This window comes from Salmo salar, chromosome ssa20 (assembly GCF_905237065.1).
Source record: "Salmo salar chromosome ssa20, Ssal_v3.1, whole genome shotgun sequence".
NCBI classification, from domain to species: domain Eukaryota; kingdom Metazoa; phylum Chordata; class Actinopteri; order Salmoniformes; family Salmonidae; genus Salmo; species Salmo salar.
The window spans coordinates 63,842,762-63,861,966 of NC_059461.1; the positions used below are offsets into that span (position 1 = coordinate 63,842,762).

Here is a 19,205-nt window from a genome sequence, read left to right on the forward strand (position 1 = left end):
TTTTGCTCTGACATGCAATGTCGACTGTGGGACCTTATATAGACAGGTGTGTGCCTTTCCATATCATGTCCAATCAATTGAATTTACCACAGGTGGACTCCAAACAATTTGTAGAAACTTCTCAAGGTTGATCAATGGAAACAGGAGGCACATGAGCTCAGTTTCGAGTCTTATAGCAAAGAGTCTGAATACTTATGTAAATAAAGTATTTCAGTTTTTTATTTGTAATACATTTGGAGAAAAAAAAATCTAACCAGTTTTCACTTTGTTTCTTGCTGTCCCCCCACCAGTGATCAGGCCTACCACAGACCTGTCATCAGCAAACTTGATGATGGTGTTGAAGTAGTGCGTACAGGAGAGGACTAAGCACACACCCCTGTGGGGCCCCTGTGTTGAGGGTCAGTGTGGCAGAGGTGATGTTGCCTACCCTCACCCCATGGGGTCAGCCCGTCAGAAAGTCCAGGATCCAGTTGCAGAGGGAGATGTTCAGTCCCAGGGTCCCAAGCTTGGTGACGAGCATAGCGGAGACAATTGTGTTGAACGCTGAGCTGTAGTCAATGAACAGCATTCTCTCATAGGTATTCCTCTTATCTAGGTGGATGAGGGCAGTGTAGAGTGCAATTGAGATTGTGTCGTCTATGGATCTGTTGGGGTGGTATGCAAATTGGAGTGGGTCTAAGGCAGGGATGGGCAACTCTAGTCCTCGGGAGCCATAGGGTGTCACACTTTTTCCCCATCCCTAGCAAACAGCTGACTCATTTAATTGCATTCTGAACTGAAGATCATGATTAGTTGACTTTTGGAGTCAGATGTATTATTCATAGAGGCTGCTGTCTTGCAGATTCATTTGAGATTATTTATTGATGTAAGGTACTTTGATTACATAGACATCACGGGACCAGAATAAAACCCACTTGTCTATGGCCTAAGGGATGAAAATAGTTTTTTTTACATTGAGATATTATGTACTTTGTGGGTTGAATAAGAGAATTTCCCAAAATGTGTTGATATTTAAATAGCTGATTACAGAGAAATAACTTTAAATTGCATCATGCACTCACAAATAGTGGCTTTACTGTTTCAGATTTAGATATATAAAAAATGATTTTCTACAGCATGTAACAGGGTGTTGGTATTATTTATTATTATCATGTGATCTTGTGGTATTGAAATGCACTTATCTTTGCCAAGACCTTAGACAATTATGTACTGTGTTAATGTCTTGGTAAATTTGCACAACTCTGTTACATGTGCTTGTGTATGTGTTTAGGCCTACAGCATCAATAATTATGTGCATTGTCTTCTAATTTCAGAAACAAAATGTCATAACATAAACCACATATGTAATTTCAAAGATTGAAATTGATCAGGAGAATAATAAAGCACCCCAGGTCGTCCAAAGAAACCTAGCAAGGAAATCAATTATTTACTGTAGTGGCATCTGATAAAGTGCACTTGATTTGATCTTTAGGCCAGTAACCCCAACAGGCCTCTACAGTGGAAGGGGTTACACTAACATGTCTTTATTAACCTGCTTCCCGGTAAGCGGCACAACTGTGTAATAAGTGAAGAGTATCACACAAACACGAACCAGTGGTGTAACTGTTGGAATGTTTTCATGTCTATTGTACTACAATTTTACGAAGCATATAATTTCCTCATTCTTTAATCAATTGAGGTGTGTTCATTTTTCATATTGATACTTTTTTATTGATTACTTAACAAGGCAGGCCCAACATTTTTCAGATGTGGTTCTTCACCAAAAAGCAAATGTGAATTTTTGTAATATTCACATTTTTCCCTGATGTGATTATACATATATATTTGACATGTTTATTTTTCTCCATGTCCAGCTACATCTGGTATCCCATCCAGGGACTGACCAGAACTGATCCTGCTTAGCTTCAGAGGAAAACCAGCAGTGGGATGGATGCAGGTTGTTATGTGGCTGGAATGAATGTGGCAAGACCTGCAACTGGAAAAAAGGCAGCAAAAGCAAAGGCCAGGGTAACATAACCAAAGATAGGGAAAAATTGCAGGAAAGAGGGACACGTTTTATTTAATTGCATAAAAAAAAAATCACGGACGTCATTAAAAAACGATTTCCTTGCAATATTTAGCTTTGCTATCGGATTTATATTTTGTTTTAGATTTCATTATTTTTGTTAGCAATATTAAGAATGTTATTCTTCTGAAGTTGTGCTTTATATTAATGGCACAAAAGTAACTCACTCACAAAAGTAACTCACTTACAAAAGTATTGCACCAGAAAATAACACTATTACTCCATTTAAAGGTGTTTAAAGCGGCAACCCTTAATTTAAACATGAACAAAGTGTTTTCCCTACAACAGTTTCAGTAAAAAGCTGAGGGAAGGGGCTGGAGAAATGCAACCACATTCAAATCCATAGACTACAATATGGATGCAAGGACTGATCATCTATGATTAAAACATTTTTGTTTAACAATGTTTTTAGGCTATACAGTGGTTGTCTACATTTACTTTGGCGTAAAACAAGCTTATATTTTGGGTTTTGATGGGGTACGACAGTTAAACTAAGCTCATGAGGCTTTTATACTTTATACTCTTACAGAATCAATGGGTACATATCATTAATTTATGCTTACAAAAATGAATGTAGCAATTCCACATGTGAAAGTGAGATTTTCACACGTGAAAATGTTCCACATGTGAAACAGCAATTCACATGTGAGGTGAAAATATGTTATTATCCTCACGTGAAAATGTGGTGTTAACAGGTGGACTCAATGTATTACATGTGAAAATATGGTTTCCGTGTGAAATTTAAGATCAACATGTGAAAACAGCTATTTCACTTGTGAAAATACAATTTTCACATGTGAAACTGCAAATTTGTCATGTATTTTTTTGTAAGGGTTGCACACGTGTATGTCAATACTGGAACTTATGTTGATCATGGCTGCTGTGTGCCTGTAGATGCACCTACAGTAGATCATTAGTAATTCAAGCACACACCTGATGTTACGGCCGTCGTAGATAGGGGACCAAAGCACAGCATGGTAAGTGTTCATTATAAATTTATTAAACAATGAAACACTAGAACAAAGAAACAAAACGAAAGCCAACAGTTCTGTCAGGTCACTGAATAACAAAACAGAAAATAACTACCCACAAAACACAGGTGGGAAAAGGCTGCCTAAGTATGGTTCCCAATCAGAGACAACGATAGACAGCTGCCTCTGATTGGAAACCATACCTGGCTAAAATATAGAAATATAAATACATATAATGCCCACGCCATATCACACCCTGACCTAACTAAACAGAGAAAAACGGCTCTCTCAGGTCAGGGCGTGACACCTGAGTAGTACACACTACATCTACTTTGTCATGGCACTGTCAGGAACTACACTTGCCACAGATTAACAGGGAGATCAACCGATTCTAAATCCTGCTGGTTCACACAGCTATCATGTGTCAATCAAGCAATACTGTGTTTAAAATGATCATAAGACAGTTGAAGGTGAGCTGCCTTTAAAACACAGTAAATACCATAAAATGATTTTAATAAACATCATATTACAGTCCATCTTAGATTTTGTTTTTGTATTCCAGACAACATGACAACATTTTCTCTGACAAAAGCAGTGTTTATTGCTCATGAAACTTGATATATGACTGTTTACAACTACCGGAAAAAGGTGTTACCATAGCTCTTGTTTATCAACACAATAGTTGCTAGATGACTTAACTTCAACCCACATCCCTGGAGAACTCGGGCCAGTGTGGATTTTTACAATAAAGGTTTGGCACTCAGTGCTGTTGTCCTAGCTAGGAACAGGAGGAGGAGACTGGGTAAGGGTTGTGTTCAACATCAATGAACCTTTTAGAGACAAACATATTGATACCATAATAGGTTATAGTTATTTTACAAAAGTTATTGCTGAGTAATTGTTATTAAAGGATTACAGTAAAACTACCTTCTCACGTTTATTTCAGATTCTGCTGACGTTCTTTAAGGTCTAGTCAAAAGATTTCTGTCTTATGATGGTCAATGTTGGTACTGACAAATTACTATATGGCTTTTTTTAATGTTTGTGTTGACAACTTTCCTGATATGGTTACATTGTGATTGACATTGCTTTACATTTTTATCCTCTTTCTAAACAGGAAATACAATGCCGAATACAAGCCAGGGCAGTGAGGGCAGTCTTGTTCTTCCGACTGTACAATACCAAAGACCTCTGAATGACAAAGTGGTGATAGTCCAAGTGTTTATTGGCATCTTCCTCTGCATCAACTCCCTCATGATCGTGACCTTCTTTAAAAAAGAGGCCTTCTTCACCAACACACGATACATATTCTTTGCTCACACACTGGTTTGTGACAGTATGTTTCTGGCTCTGACTGATGTATTGCTGCTGATGAGCTACTCCCAGGTACCAATGCCAGGCGGGCTATGTATATTTCTGATTGTGATCTTAGAAAACCTGACCGTTGCCACACCGCTGACACTGACAGCCATGAGCCTGGAGCGCTATATAGCAATCTGCATGCCCCTGCACCACAGTGAACTCTCCACCCCGGTGAGGGCCATGCGCTGCATCCTACTTATCCAGGCTCTCAGCTCTGTTGAATGGATCATTGTGATCTCCATCCTCTTCTCGGCTGTACCTCTGAGCTTCTACACCTCTCCTCTAGTCTGCAGTTTCGAGCAGATGATTGTGTTCTCCTGGCAGGGCCACCTCACCTCGGCTCTGTGTCAGTTCAACTTCCTGGTCATGTCCGTAGTCATAGCTTTCACCTATGTGAAGATCATGGTGGCTGCCCGAGCTGCCTCATCAGACAGTAAGAAGTCCACCAATAAGGGCCTGAGGACAGTTATTCTCCATGGCTTCCAGTTACTCCTTTGTTTGATTCAGTTCTGGTGTCCTATGATAGAATCGGCTATAATGAAGATCAATTTTAATGTGTTTATTCAGGTTAGGTATATTGACTATATTATTTTTATTCTTGCCCCTCGATGTCTGTGTCCACTTGTGTATGGATTAAGGGATAAGGATTTTGTGGTGGTTATGAAATATTATGGCCTGTTTGGATATTCTAAAAAGGTATTTATATTTAATATGGACAAGTCTAATGATGTAAAGGGAAAAAAACTCCCATGCACACCTGTAAGGTAAAGGCGGGCCATGTGTAATACTGAATTTGGTTTATTGAGTCAATTTTCTGTAATCTGTAAATGAGAGGATGTAAATGAGAGGATCAAAAGGTATCATATATTTCAGGTGTTTATGACCCAGTTTTGTTATGGTTATCTTATGTTATTTTAGGGGTGTCAAACATTTACGGCCTGCAGATTGATTTCACACGTGTAAAATCAAAGTAACTTTCTGTTAATTTAGGTTTTTTTCACAGATTTTTGGCCGTCCTAATCTCTGCAGTAACAGAAATGGTATTTGACACCCCTGTTTTTTTCACAGATTTTTGGCCGTCCTAATCTCTGCAGTAACAGAAATGGTATTTGACACCCCTATTTGACTCCCCTTTGCTGAGTGACAGTTAGACATTTCTATTAAACGTCAGTAATTTCTGTACTACATTTGTCAATGTTCTTTGATTCTATAAAAATAAACTGTAAAAGGTCAATAAAATGAATAATGTTTCAAACCATATCTGTTTTTTCTGAAGTTGATGTTAGTGGCCATTTTTTCATGATAGAGACCCAGGGAGAAGACACAGTTTGAACCTGGCCCCAGCTCTCTTCATTACTGATGCGTGACTTCTGTCAAGAGCAGACAAAGCCCTGGTGTGCTGGTCTCAAGAGAATCATCTTGTTTGCCAAACAAAAGAAAACATAAGGTTGCACAATTAGGCTCGACTCCGTTAATAATCAACCAGTCTGTTAATTACTAATCAGGGAACAGGGGACACACTCTCTCTCTAACTGTACTCTGGAGATATCCATCCGGCAACGCAGTAAACACACCTCCCTGTTCATCAAATGCAGTCCATGCAAGTCCCCTCACAAACAACCCCATCCCTATGTTTCCTTTACGGTTTCATCATTTTCTCTGAAAACAAAAACAAACGCTGGTAGATGGACATCCCTTTTACTCTAGGCCCTGGTCTGCATGCATTTCACCTAAGGTTGATAGAACACCGTTTAAAAATAGAACAAGGTTTTAGACATATAGTTGATTATTACAAATACTGACATCACAGTACTGAGGACAATAAACACATTTGAAGAAATATTTATTCGAATTCATAAATAACAGGCCTCCTGTTCAGCTTTAAACACCCACACCAGTAGAAATCCACTTTTCGAGATGAAAGAAGATGGACAGAGCTTACCCATGATGTTGCACATCGATTTTAGTCATCATTTTAGTCAAAGTATGATACAGTTGAAGTCGGAAGTTTACATACACCTTAGCCAAATACATTTAAACTCAGTTTTTAAGAATCCCTGACATTTAATCCTAGTAAAAATGCCCTGTCTTAGGTCAGTTAGGATCACCACTTTATTTTAAGAATGTGAAATGTCAGAATAATAGTAGAGAGAATGATTTATTTCAGCTTTTATTTCTTTCATCACATTCCCAATCGGTCAGAAGTTTACATACACTCAATTAGTATTTGGTAGCATTGCCTTTAAATTGTTAAACTTGGGTCAAACGTTTCAGGTAGACTTTCCCAAGCTTCCCAAAATAAGTTGGGTTAATTTTGACAGAGCTGGTGTAACTGAGTCAGGTTTGTAGGCCTCCTTGCTCGCACACGCTTTTTCATGTCTGCCAAAGAAATTCTATAGGATTGAGGTCAGGGCTTTGTGATTGCCACTCCAATACCTTGACTTTGTTGTCCTTAAGCCATTTTGCCACAACTTTGGAAGTATGCTTGGGGTCATTGTCCATTTGGAAGACCCATTTGTGACCAAGCTTTAACTTCCTGACTGATGTCTTGAGATGTTGCTTCAATATATCCACATAGTTTTCCTCCTCATGATGCCATCTATTTTGTGAAGTGCACCAGTCCCTCCTGCAGCAAAGCACCGCCACAACATGATGCTGCCACCCCCGTGCTTTACGGTTGGGATGTGTTCTTCAGCTTGAAAGCCTCCCTCTTTTTCCTCCAAACATAATGATGGTCATTATGGTCAAACAGTTCTATTTTTGTTTCATCAGACCAGAGGACATTTCTCCAAAAAGTATCATCTCGGTCGCCATGTGCAGTTGCAAACCGTACTCTGGCTTTTTTATGGCGGTTTTGGAGTAGTGGCTTCTTCCTTGCTGAGCGGCCTTTCAGGTTATGTTGATATAGGACTCTTTTTACTGTGGATATAGATACTTTTGTACCTGTTTCCTCCACCATCTTCACAAGGTCCTTTGCTGTTGTTCTGGGATTGAGTTGCACTATTCGCACCAAAGAGCGTTCATCTCTAGGAGACAGAATGCATCTTCTTCCTGAGCGGTATGACGGCTGCATGGTCCAATGGTGTTTATACTTGCGTACTTGTCACGGCTGTTGAAAGGAGCAGACCAAAGTGCAGCGTGGTTGTAGTTCCACATGTTATTAAATCCGTAAAACTTTGCAATATATAAAATAACTGAATCGACAAAACAACAAACCGTGACGCAGAGAGAAACAAACACTACTCAAAATATATAATCACCCACAAAAACCCAGGAAGAAAAACCCCTACTTAAATATGATCTCCAATTAGAGACAACGAGGACCAGCTGCCTCCAATTGGAGATCATCCCAAACAAGCCAACATAGAAATACAAAAACTCGAACATAAGAACATAGAAATAGAAAACATAGAAAAACACAAAACACCCCCTGATCTACTCTACCATAGAAAATCACATCTTACTATAGTCAGGATGTGACAGTACTAGTTTGTACAGATGAATGTGGTACCTTCAGGCGTTTGGAAATTGCTTCCAAGGATGAACCAGACTTGTGGAGGTCTACAATTCTTTTTCTGAGGTCTTGGCTGATTTCTTTTGATTTTCCCATGATGTCAAGCAAAGAGGCACTGAGTTTGAAGGTTGGCCTTGAAATACATCCACAGGTACACCTACAATTAACTAAAATTATGTCAATTAGCCTATCAGAAGCTTCTAAAGCCATGACATAATCTTCTGGAATTTCCCAAGCTGTTTAAAGGCACATTCAACTTTTTTTTCTTTTTTTGAATTTGGGGTGAATCAGCTTAATATTGCAGAAAGAATATTACTTCTATCAATGTAATTGTCTGCATCATTTCCAATCCCCCATATATTTTTTGGGTAAATATATATATCCATACACGCATGCATACATATACACATATATACATACACATACCTATATAGATATACATACTTTAAAAAATATATACCTTTATTATTATTCCCCGCAAACCCTACCACCGACCCCCCAATTGGAGTAAACTAATAAACACTTTGGCCTTTACCTTCAATTTATTCATCTTATACACATTTTACAAACACAGTCTATTTTACAATAGTTATTTTTTGTTTGTTTTTAGTCCTTCCTCTATTTCTGATTTTGTTTGTTTTTAGTCCTTCCTCTATTTGTAACTGTGCTATTTCACAAAAGTTCTGAACCTATATACATTTTACAGACCCCGTATGTTTTACATCGTTTATCTTGTTATTAGTCCCACCCTTCAGCTCCATTCAACTTCTCCCATCTATCTGTCAACATCAACCATTTCGGATTTCTATTTGCCATATATTTTTCAACTGTGCTGTAATGCTTCACAAAACAATTGAACCTTTCTATTCTCATAGCTTATACAGATTGTAAATTAAAAATATATTTTTTTGCTAAAATAATAATTATATTATTAATTGATTGACTATGGCTTTTCAAATCACCCAGTATTGCTATCTGCAGCGTTAGTTCAAGGCAAATGTTGCAATTCTTCAGCCATTCCTGGACCTGTGACCAAAAACGAGCTACATATGGACAATACCAAAATAAATGATCTAATGACTCTGCCTCCTCACAGCAGAATCTGCAGAGCTGGGAAGATTTTATCCCCCATATATATAACATTCTATTAGTTGCAAGAATTTTGTATAGTAATTTTGTCACGCCCTGACCTGAGAGAGCCTTTTTATGTCTCTATTTAGGTTTGGTCAGGGTGTGATTTGGGTGGGCATTCTATGTCCTTTTTTCTATGTTTTTATATTTCTTTGTTTTGGCCTGGTATGGCTCTCGATCAGGGACAGCTGTACATCGTTGTCGTTGATTGGGAGTCATACTTAGGCAGCCTGTTTTCCTTTGGGGTTTTGTGGGTAGTTGTTTTCTGTATAGCTACTTTGCCTTATGAAACTGTACAGTCGTTGTTTTGTTTATTTTGTAAGTGTTCACTTTTCTCAATATTAAAAAAGATGAGCATTCATATTCCCGCTGCGTTTTGGTCCTGTGTTCACGACGACCGTTACAGATCTACCCACCATAAGAGGACCAAGCAGCGTGGGAACAAGGAGCAGAGGGTTCAGGATTCGTGGACTTGGGAGGAAATTCTGGACGGAAAGGGACCATGGAGACAAGCTGGGGAATATCGCCGCCCGAAAGAGGAACTGGAGGCAGCGAAAGCTGAGAGGTGGTGATATGAGGCAAGGGAGCGCAGCAGGCACGAGAGACAGCCCCCAAAAATGTTTTTGGGGGGGCACACGAGAAGTTGGCCTGAGTCAGGAAGGAATTCTGAGCCAACTTCCCGTGCTTACAGGAGGCAGCGTAGTACTGGTCAGGCACCGTGTTATGCGGCAGAGCGCACGGTGTCCCCAGTACGCGTTGAGCGCCCGGTGCGCTACATCCCAGCTCCTAACATCTGCCGGGCGAGAGTGGGCATTGAGCCGGGGCGGAGTGTTCCAGCTCAGCACATTTGGTCTCCGGTGCGCTGTCTCGGGTCAAGGTTATCCTGCGCCGGCGCTGCGTACTATGTCTCCGGAGTGCTGGGAGGAATCAGTTCGTCCTGTGCCAGCGCTCCACCCGCGCCGGGCTAGGTTGGTTATTCAGCCTGGAAGATGGGTAACAAGCCTACGCACCAGATCTCCAGTGTGACCTCACAGTCCAATACGCCCTGTTCCTGCTCCTCGCACTAGCCCTGAGGTGCGTGTATCCAGTCTGGTACCTCCATTACCAGCCCCACGCATCAGGCTTCCTGTGCCTGCGCCCAGAGCCAGGCCTCCTGCATGTCTCCCCAGCCTGGTGAGTCCTGTGCCTGCGCCCAGAGCCAGGCCTCCTGCATGTCTCCCCAGCCTGGTGAATCTTGTGCCTGCGCCCAGAGCCAGTCTGGAGCCACCAGAGCCGCCCGCCAGTCCGGAGCCGCCAGAGCCGCCCGCCAGTCCGGAGCCGCCAGAGCCGCCCGCCAGTCCGGAGCCGCCAGAGCCGCCCGCCTGTCCGGAGCAGCCAGAGCCGCCCGCCTGTCCGGAGCAGCCAGAGCCGCCCGCCTGTCCGGAGCAGCCAGAGCCGCCCGCCTGTCCGGAGCAGCCAGAGCCGCCCGCCTGTCCGGAGCAGCCAGCGCCGCCCGCCTGTCCGGAGCAGCCAGGGTTGCACTCCAGTCCGGGGCCCGCTGCGAGGGTCCCCAGTCCGTGGTCGGCGGCAGGAGATCACGCTCGAGGGGAGCCATTGAAGTGGGGTGTGCCAGTGGTGGAGTGGGGTCTGCATCCCGCTCCAGAGCCTCCACCGCGGAGAAATGCCCACCCAGACCCTCCCCTATAGGTTCAGGTTTTGCGGCCGGAGTCCGCACCTTTGGGGGGGTACTGTCACGCCCTGACCTGAGATAACCTTTTTATGTCTCTATTTAGGTTTGGTCAGGGTGTGATTTGGGTGGGCATTCTATTACCTTTTTTCTATGTTTTTATATTTCTTTGTTTTGGCCTGGTATGGCTCTCAATCAGGGACAGCTGTACATCATTGTCATTGATTGGGAGTCATACTTAGGCAGCCTGTTTTCCTTTGGGGTTTTGTGGGTAGTTGTTTTCTGTATAGCTGCTTTGCCTTATGGAACTGTGTAGTCGTTGTTTTGTTTATTTTGTAAGTGTTCACGTTTCTCAATATTAAAAAAGATGAGCATTCATATTCCCGCTGCGTTTTGGTCCTGTGTTCACGACGACCGTTACAAATTTAAATTGAAAAATTCGAAGTTTTGAATCCGGCGTTGTTTTGCGTATCAATTCATAAACCATGTGCCATGGAATGGGTACATCGAAAATCTCTTCCCAACTATTTTGCAATTTATATGGCACAGCTGTTAGTTTTTTGGTCCTTAAATGAAATTGGTGTATGTTTTTATTTATCACACTTTTCTTTAACCATTTATGTTATTTAATACAGGGCCGACATACAAGTTCCTTACTTTTTTCCCCTTCTACTTGCCTCTTCCATTTTTGTGGTAATGCTGCAATTAATTGGTTGTAATTTTGGGCAGAGCAGACATGTTCATATGTCTGTGTTAGCTGCATGTGTGACATTACTTCACCAGTCCTATTTATAATATCATTCACTAAAAGTGTACCTTTTTTAAAAATGTCCTTGAAAAATACAGTTTTTTTTTAATCAATTACTATATTTGAATTTAACCACAATATTTGTTGTGTTATTTGTTCTGTCTTTTCAGGTGGATTAAACTGAAATTGCAACCAACTTTCTAAGGCTTGTTTAAAAAATAAAGATATTTTGGAGATTATTTCCTTTTCAAACAACCAAAAGTGGGCAGGTGTAATCTGAATAAAGGGGAAAAGGCCCTTCTTGAACATAGGATGAGACATTCGTACCAATTTACTAGAAAAACAGTTTTGATTTAAGTATAACTTTGGTATGACTGATGCCTTTAGTGAGAGGTCTAATGCTTTAATATTTAATCATTTCTGCCCTCCGAATTCATATTCGTTATATAAATAGGCCCTTTTAATTTTATCTGGCTTGCCGTTCCAAATAAAATTTAATATTTTTTGTTCATATAATTTAAAAAGCAGGTCACTAGGTGTAGGAAAAGCCATAAGCAAATAGGTGAACTGTGATATGACTAAAGAGTTAATCAGGGTGATTTTTTCACAAATAGACAGGTATTTTCCTTTCCATGGTAGCAAGATCGTATCTATTTTTGCAAACTTTCTATAAAAATCTATTGGAGTGAGATAATTTCTTTCTTTTGGGATTTGTATACCGAGTATGTCCACATCTCTGTTAGACCATTTAATTGATAAACTACATGGTAATGTAAAATTAGCATTTTTTTGTGATCCAAAACGTAATATCACTTATCATAATTTGGTTTTAATCCAGAGAGGATAGAAAAAGTATCTAGACCCTCTATGAGGCCGTGGAGAGACTCTAATTGTGGTTTTAAAAGACAACATGAATCATCGGGGTACAATGACACCTTCGTTTTTAAGCCACGGATTTCTAATCCCTTAATATTATTTTTTTATCTAATCTTAACAGCTAACATTTCGATGGCAATAAGAAATAGATATGCCGATAGTGGACAACCTTGTTTTACTCCTCTAGATAGTTTAAAACTTTCTGAGATGTAGCCATTATTTACTATTTTACACCTAGGGTTACTATAACTAACCTTAACCCATTTTATAAAAGATTCCCCAAAATTGAAATATTCTAGGCATTTATATATAAACTCCAGTCGTACTTTATCAAAAGCCTTTTCAAAATCAGCTATGAAAACCAGGCCTGGTGTCCCCGATATTTCATAGTATTCTATTCTTTCCAGTACTTGTCTTATATTATCTCCAATGTATCGTCCATGTAAAAAACCTGTCTGATTAGGATGAATAATATCTGACAATACTTTTTTAATTCTATGCGCCAAGCATTTTGCTAGGATTTTTGCATCACAACACTGAAGTGTAAGATGTCTCCAATATTTTAAATGGACTGGATCTTTATATATACCACTTCGGTCCTGTTTCAGTAATAATGATATCAGACCTTCTTGTTTTGCGTGCCTGATAATCAACCATTTATATAGGAGTGGTTAAAACATGCTAATAATGGTCCTTTGAGTATATAAAAAAAAGTTTTGTATACTTCCACTGGTATGCCATCCAGCCCTGGAGTTTCCCATCCTTAAAGGCCCCAATTGCATCAAGCAGTTCCTCCTCTGTAATTTGGCCTTCACATGAGTCTTTCTGTACAGATGTTAATTTTACATTATTACTAGGAAGAAAATCCATACAATTAGTTTCAGTTAGCGGAGATGGAGGAGCCTGAAACGAAAATATATTCTTAAAGTACTTTACTTCCTCTTTCAAAATATCATTTGGTGAATCATGCGTGACTCCATCATTTGTAACAAGTTTTAATAAAAAAAAATTGGTAGCATTTCTATATTGAAGATTGAAAAAGAATTTGGTGCATTTTTCCCCATATTCCATTACGTTCGCTTTATTTTTTGTAATATATTACACTGGATCTTTCTTGAATAAGTTCCTACATTTGTTTTTGTTTTTCCTCTAACTTATTCTGTGCCTCTATGGTATTGTTTTTATTGCTATCTAACTGTACTGTTAGTCCTTCAATTTCCTTTGTTAATATGGACTCTTTTGAACTAAATTGCTTTTGTTTTATAGATGAGTACTGAATTGCATGGCCTCTAAAGGCACACTTAAAAGTTTCCCATGCATTAAGGGGATCTGCTGTACCTATGTTATGTTTGAAAAAGTCAGTTATAAATTCTTCTGTCCTAGGTCTAAACAATTTATCATCTAGTAGGCTTTGGTTAAATTTCCAATATCCTCACCCACGTGGAAATTTTGTAAGAGTAATATATGCCAATTATGTGATGATCTGACCGCATTCTGTCCCCTATCAACACTTTTTAAACTCTTCGTGCCAGAGAGAATGGCATAAGAAAGTAGTCAAGACGACTAGCTTGATTAAGCCTCCATATATCCACTAATTCCAATATATCCATGACATTCATGATTGTAGTGTGATTTCCTTTCCGGTCCATAGAGGTATTTAAGACCGTATTAAAATCTCCCACCATAATAATAGAGTCTAGTGTTGCTTGTAGAGTTGATAAATTCTTATATATATTTTCAAAGAAGCTTGGATCATCATTATTTGGACCGTATAGGTTAATAAGCCATATCTGTTTATTGTCCAATAACATATTTAAAATAATCCATCTACCTTGATAATCTGTTTGGTCAATTTGCACATTTGGATCAAAATTACTGTTAATTAAAACCATCACCCGTTTTGAATTTCTTTGCCCATGGGAGAAATATATTTCACCCCCCCAGTTGCTTTTCCACAAATCTTCATCTAAAATTGTTGAATGGGTTTCCTGTAAACAATAGATATTATATTCCTTCTCTTTTAGCCAGGTAAATACTGATCGTCTTTTCTTATTATCTGCTAGGCCATTACAATTGTAACTGGCTATACTTATTTCACCACTTCACCAAGGCACAGTCAACTTAATGTATGTACACTTCTGACCCACTGGAATTGTGATACAGTGAATTATAAGTGAAATAATCTGTACGTAAATAATTGTTGGAAAAATTACTTGTGTCATGCACAAAGATGATGTCCTAACCGACTTGCCAAAACTATAGTTTGTTAACAAGAAATGTGTGGAGTGGTTGAAAAACGAGTTTTAATGACTCCAACCTAAGTGTATGTGTCACGTCCTGACCAGTAATAGGGGTTATTTGAATTGTAGTTTGGTCAGGACGTGGCAGGGGGTATTTGTTTTATGTGGTTCGGGGAGGTTGGTTGTTTAGAAGGGTGTTTGATTTATTATTTCCGGGTTTTGGGCTATGTTATGTTTTGTATTTCTATGTTCATTCTAGTATTAGTATTTATTTGTTTAGGTATTGGGTGTTGGACTCTCAATTGGAGGCAGGTGTTTCCTAGTTGCCTCTTACTGAGAGTCCTATATATAGGTATGTGTTTGTGTTTGTAGTTTGTGGGAGATTGTGCTAGGTATAGCCTTAATGCCTTACCGGCCTGTTAGTCGTCATTGTGTTTTGTGTACGTGTTTATTTTGGTTTTTCCTTCTTTGCCAAGTCAATAAAAGAAGATAAGTGCACATAACCCCGTTGCGTTTTGGTCCGACAATGATTTTTCTTTATCATCTGACAAAGAAGATTGTGACAGTATGTAAACTTCCGACTTCAACTGTATATTTGGCCATGAAGTGACAAATCAGAACTGCCCACATCATGCAAATCCATGTGAATGCGATGTCTTTTCCTATTATATGACATACAATTCATTTTCAGCCAACATTTTGTTTCATAGGCTGGGTTTTATTTTAATTGTACCACATACTATACCAGCATGACATTGTTTATCAACCAGAAACAGTTATTCCTCTTCGCGACTGAGATGAGCCAAACAGCCTTGTGTCCAGTTGGCCACCTGAGCAAATTAAAATAGGGGGTGCAAACTTTTTACACCTCCACTTTTTTTAAATTATGATAATCTATTGGATAATTTGTCAATTTTCACTTATTTTTTAGCTAGTCTGTATAAAACTCACAAAAGCTCTGACAAAGGCCTTGAGGCCAATACGTGAAGCTTATTAAAGAGCAGTGATACTATCAAGAGCAGTGTACGGGTTTCTTTTTTTTCTCAGCTAGTCTGTATACAACATTTATTAAGCAATAAGCCACGAGGAGGTAGGGTATATGGCCAATACACCACGGCTAAGGGCTGTTCTTAAGCACGACGCAACGCAGAGTGCCTGGATACAGCGCTTAGCCATGGTATATTGTCCATATACCACATATACCATATACCGCTACTATAAACTGATTACCAATGTAATTAGAGCAGTAAAAATAAATGTTTTGTCATACCGTGGTATACGTTCTGATATACCTCATCTGTCAGCCAAACAGCATTCAGGGCTCGAACCACCCAGTTTATAAATTACCATTTTATAAATGGTATAATTGCGTGATATGATAACATTTAGCAAACCTGTTGCTCCAAGATGAATGGTTTTGACCGGGGGTGCAACTTTGTTTTTAGAAGTGGGGGGGGACATACTTTATTATTATTATATATTTTTTATCTGTCAGATAAACACTCCAAACAGCCTACCCGACTGCTCGGAGGCGTCTGCAAGGTCCTAAAGTACACCGCCACCTCGTTTAAAAACGTACCTAAAGTACACCGCTACTGTCCTCAGTGAAAGTTGCGCCCCTGATTTTGACCACTAAAATTTTGCCTCCATCTGTGGCAAGTTTTCCCTAAATCAATGCTTATGACAAATCAAGCTCCAGAACCAGCCAGAGAGCCAGCTGGCTAATCTTTTGAATACGGTGTAGTTAAAAAACCTGCAACAACAGATAACATTAGCTAGTTAGATCATTTTTATTTATTTAACCAGGCAAGTCAGTTAAGAGCAAATTCCCTGCCAAACCCAGACAACGCTGGGCCAATTGTGCACCGCCCAATCACAGCCAGATGCAATGCAGCCTGGATTCAAACCAGGGACTGCAAGGACACCTCTTGCAATGAGAGGCGGTGCCTTAGACGTGTTTCATCTTGTCTAGCCATCTTGTCTCAAGAGGACCACAATGGAAATAAGTCCCAGACTTTATTGTGTGTTATCCTCGATGATTTTATTCATGTGCATGTATGGCTTTTAAGTTTCAGGTGTGCTTGTTTTTTAAAATGGTCGAATTAATAAACTAAACTAAGTTATCAACTCCAAGTGGAAATTCCCACACCCAATTCGTGAATATCTTTAAGTAGCCATCGTCATTCTTCAGAGGTGGAACCTAAACATGTGTAGGGCCCTTTCAAAACATAGGTAACCATTTTCCAAATCCAAATGAAAATAAACTAAACAGTATGCTTTATCCTTACCCAGGAATAATTATCTTGACTTATTCAGGAAAACTTAGAACTGGTCTTGATTGAATAGAGAGCATAGTTTCTCACATGTGATTATCATTTCAAAGTGATTAAATATGACAAAATGGCCTACATTGCCTTCAGAAATTATTCATATCCCTTGACTTATTATACATTTTGTTGTGTTACAGCCTGAATTCAACATAGATTCAATTGATTGTTTTTCTCATCCATCTATACAAAGTACCCCATAATGACAAAGTGAAAACATGTTGTTAGAAATATTTGCACATTTATTGAAAATGAAATACAGCAATATCTCATTTACATAAGTATTCACACCCCTGACTCAATACATGTTAGAATCACCTTTGGCAGTGATTACAGCTGTGAGTCTTCCTGAGTAAGTCTAAGGGCTTTGCACACCTGGATTGTACAATATTTGCGCATTATTCTTTTCAGAATTCTTCAAGCTCTCTCAAGTTGGTTGTTGATCATTGCTAGACAGCCATTTTCAAGTCTTGCCATATATTTTCAAGACGATTTATGTCAAAACTGTAACTAGGCCCCTCTGGAACATTCAATGTCATTTTGGTAAGCAACTTCAGTGTACACCAAGTGTACAAAATATTCCATGACATAGACTGACCATGTGAATCCAGGTGAAAGCTATGATCCCTTATTGATGTCACTAAATCCACATCAATCAGTGTAGATGAAGAGGAGACAGATTAAAGAAGGATTTTTAAGCCTTGAGACAATTGTCACGGCCCCTCCTGCAGGCAGAGGAGGGTCGTTAGTGATTGGAGCTGGCGTGATTGGAGCCACCTGGGCTCAGGGTATTTAAACTGCTTCACTAACCACTCTTCTCTCTCTCTCTGCTCCTCCAGGTATGATCCTGTTTTGTTTGTTCCTTTGTAGGTTTACTTAGTTTCCACTCAGTCATGTTCACACACACAGATTCATGCATCCATGCACTTTACATACACCCTACATTATGACATTTCCACACCTCATTCCTTTTTCTTTGTTTACAGTTAATAGTTTTTGGTTTACAATAAAGAACCTTTTGATTGGCCTATACCTGTTGTTCATGTCCCCTCATTTTTGCCACATGCTATGAGCTGGCCTGTGACACAATTGAGACATGAATTGTCTGTGTGCCATTCAGAGGGTGAATAGGCAAGACAAAAGATTTAAGTGCCAGGCACACCGGTTTGTGTCAAGAACTGCAACACTGCTGGGTTTTTCATGCTCAGCAATTTCCTGTGTGTATCAAGAATGGTTCATCACCCAAAGGACATCGAGCCAACTTGACACAACTGTGGGAAGCATTAGAGTCAACATGGGCCAGCATCCCTGTGGAATGTTTTCGACACCTTGTCCATGCCCCGACGAATTGAGGCTTCTAGTCTACAGGGATGAAGCACAAGAGAACACCCAAGGTAATGTCCTTTTACGACTCTCTTTAAAAACACATCTGATCCTTATAACTGACATCCCCACTTGGTGTCAGAGGGGCTAAATGAGGGGAGCTGTCCTGCACTGCTCACACAGACACAGGGTCAGGATCAGCCCCAGAGCCCCGACCACCAAGCCCAGGCAGGGGCGAAAATCTGATATCAACTTTGGGGGGGACAATTACATGACATTTTCTCAAGAGCAATTCCTGAGGGGGACACCAAAAGTAGTGCTGTAACACATAGCCTACATTGTAATATGGTAAATGTATATTGAGGAACCAAAGAAATAAGGTGTTTGCCGTACTCCTAACTACCGGTACCCAAAACTACACAACTACTCACAACAGCAATACCATTGCCTTTAACAAATCTTAGTTCAGTCACCAGTTTAAGTTGAGAGTGGGGGTATCCATGGCATTTTCCAATTATGTTCCTATTTTACAAGTAAAAAAAATTGAGAACCTTTCATAATGTTGCCAAACAAAGACTCAACAAACTTACCTGAGACTCCCTGTCTCTGCCAGTCTGTCCCTGCATATCTGTCCCCAACTCTGCTGTCTGTGTGCCATCTGTTGCCTGCTCTGCCTAATGACATCATTGTGAAACATTTCCATTAGAATTTCATTTCTTTCTTATGAACATTTTATCAACTAGTCTTTGAGATATTAGGCTACTAGGGTTCTTACTTTGCGTTTTGGTGTACTGAAAAATACTCTGATGTCCGTCTTTTATTTTTCTGCCATTTTTCTACCTGGCTGGCTGGCTACACACACACACAGTGTGTAACTAAGGGAGGAATCTGATGTTTTGACTTCCAAGTTCCTTCCAGTAGTCTCGACTGAAGAGGCACAGGATGCTATTTCCCTGGATGGACACCATCCTGGGAGATGGCA

General features: G+C 39.7%; 1 protein-coding gene across 1 annotated transcript; it reads left to right on the forward strand.

The window, feature by feature from the left end:
• The first annotated feature begins 4,159 nt into the window (after window positions 1–4,159).
• LOC106581088 (odorant receptor 131-2-like) lies at window positions 4,160–5,523 on the forward strand. The gene has a single exon (XM_014162801.2). It carries the CDS (start codon window positions 4,162–4,164, stop codon window positions 5,164–5,166), a length of 1,005 nt encoding a protein of 334 aa, XP_014018276.1. The 5' UTR covers window positions 4,160–4,161; the 3' UTR covers window positions 5,167–5,523.
• Window positions 5,524–19,205: the final 13,682 nt, after the last annotated feature.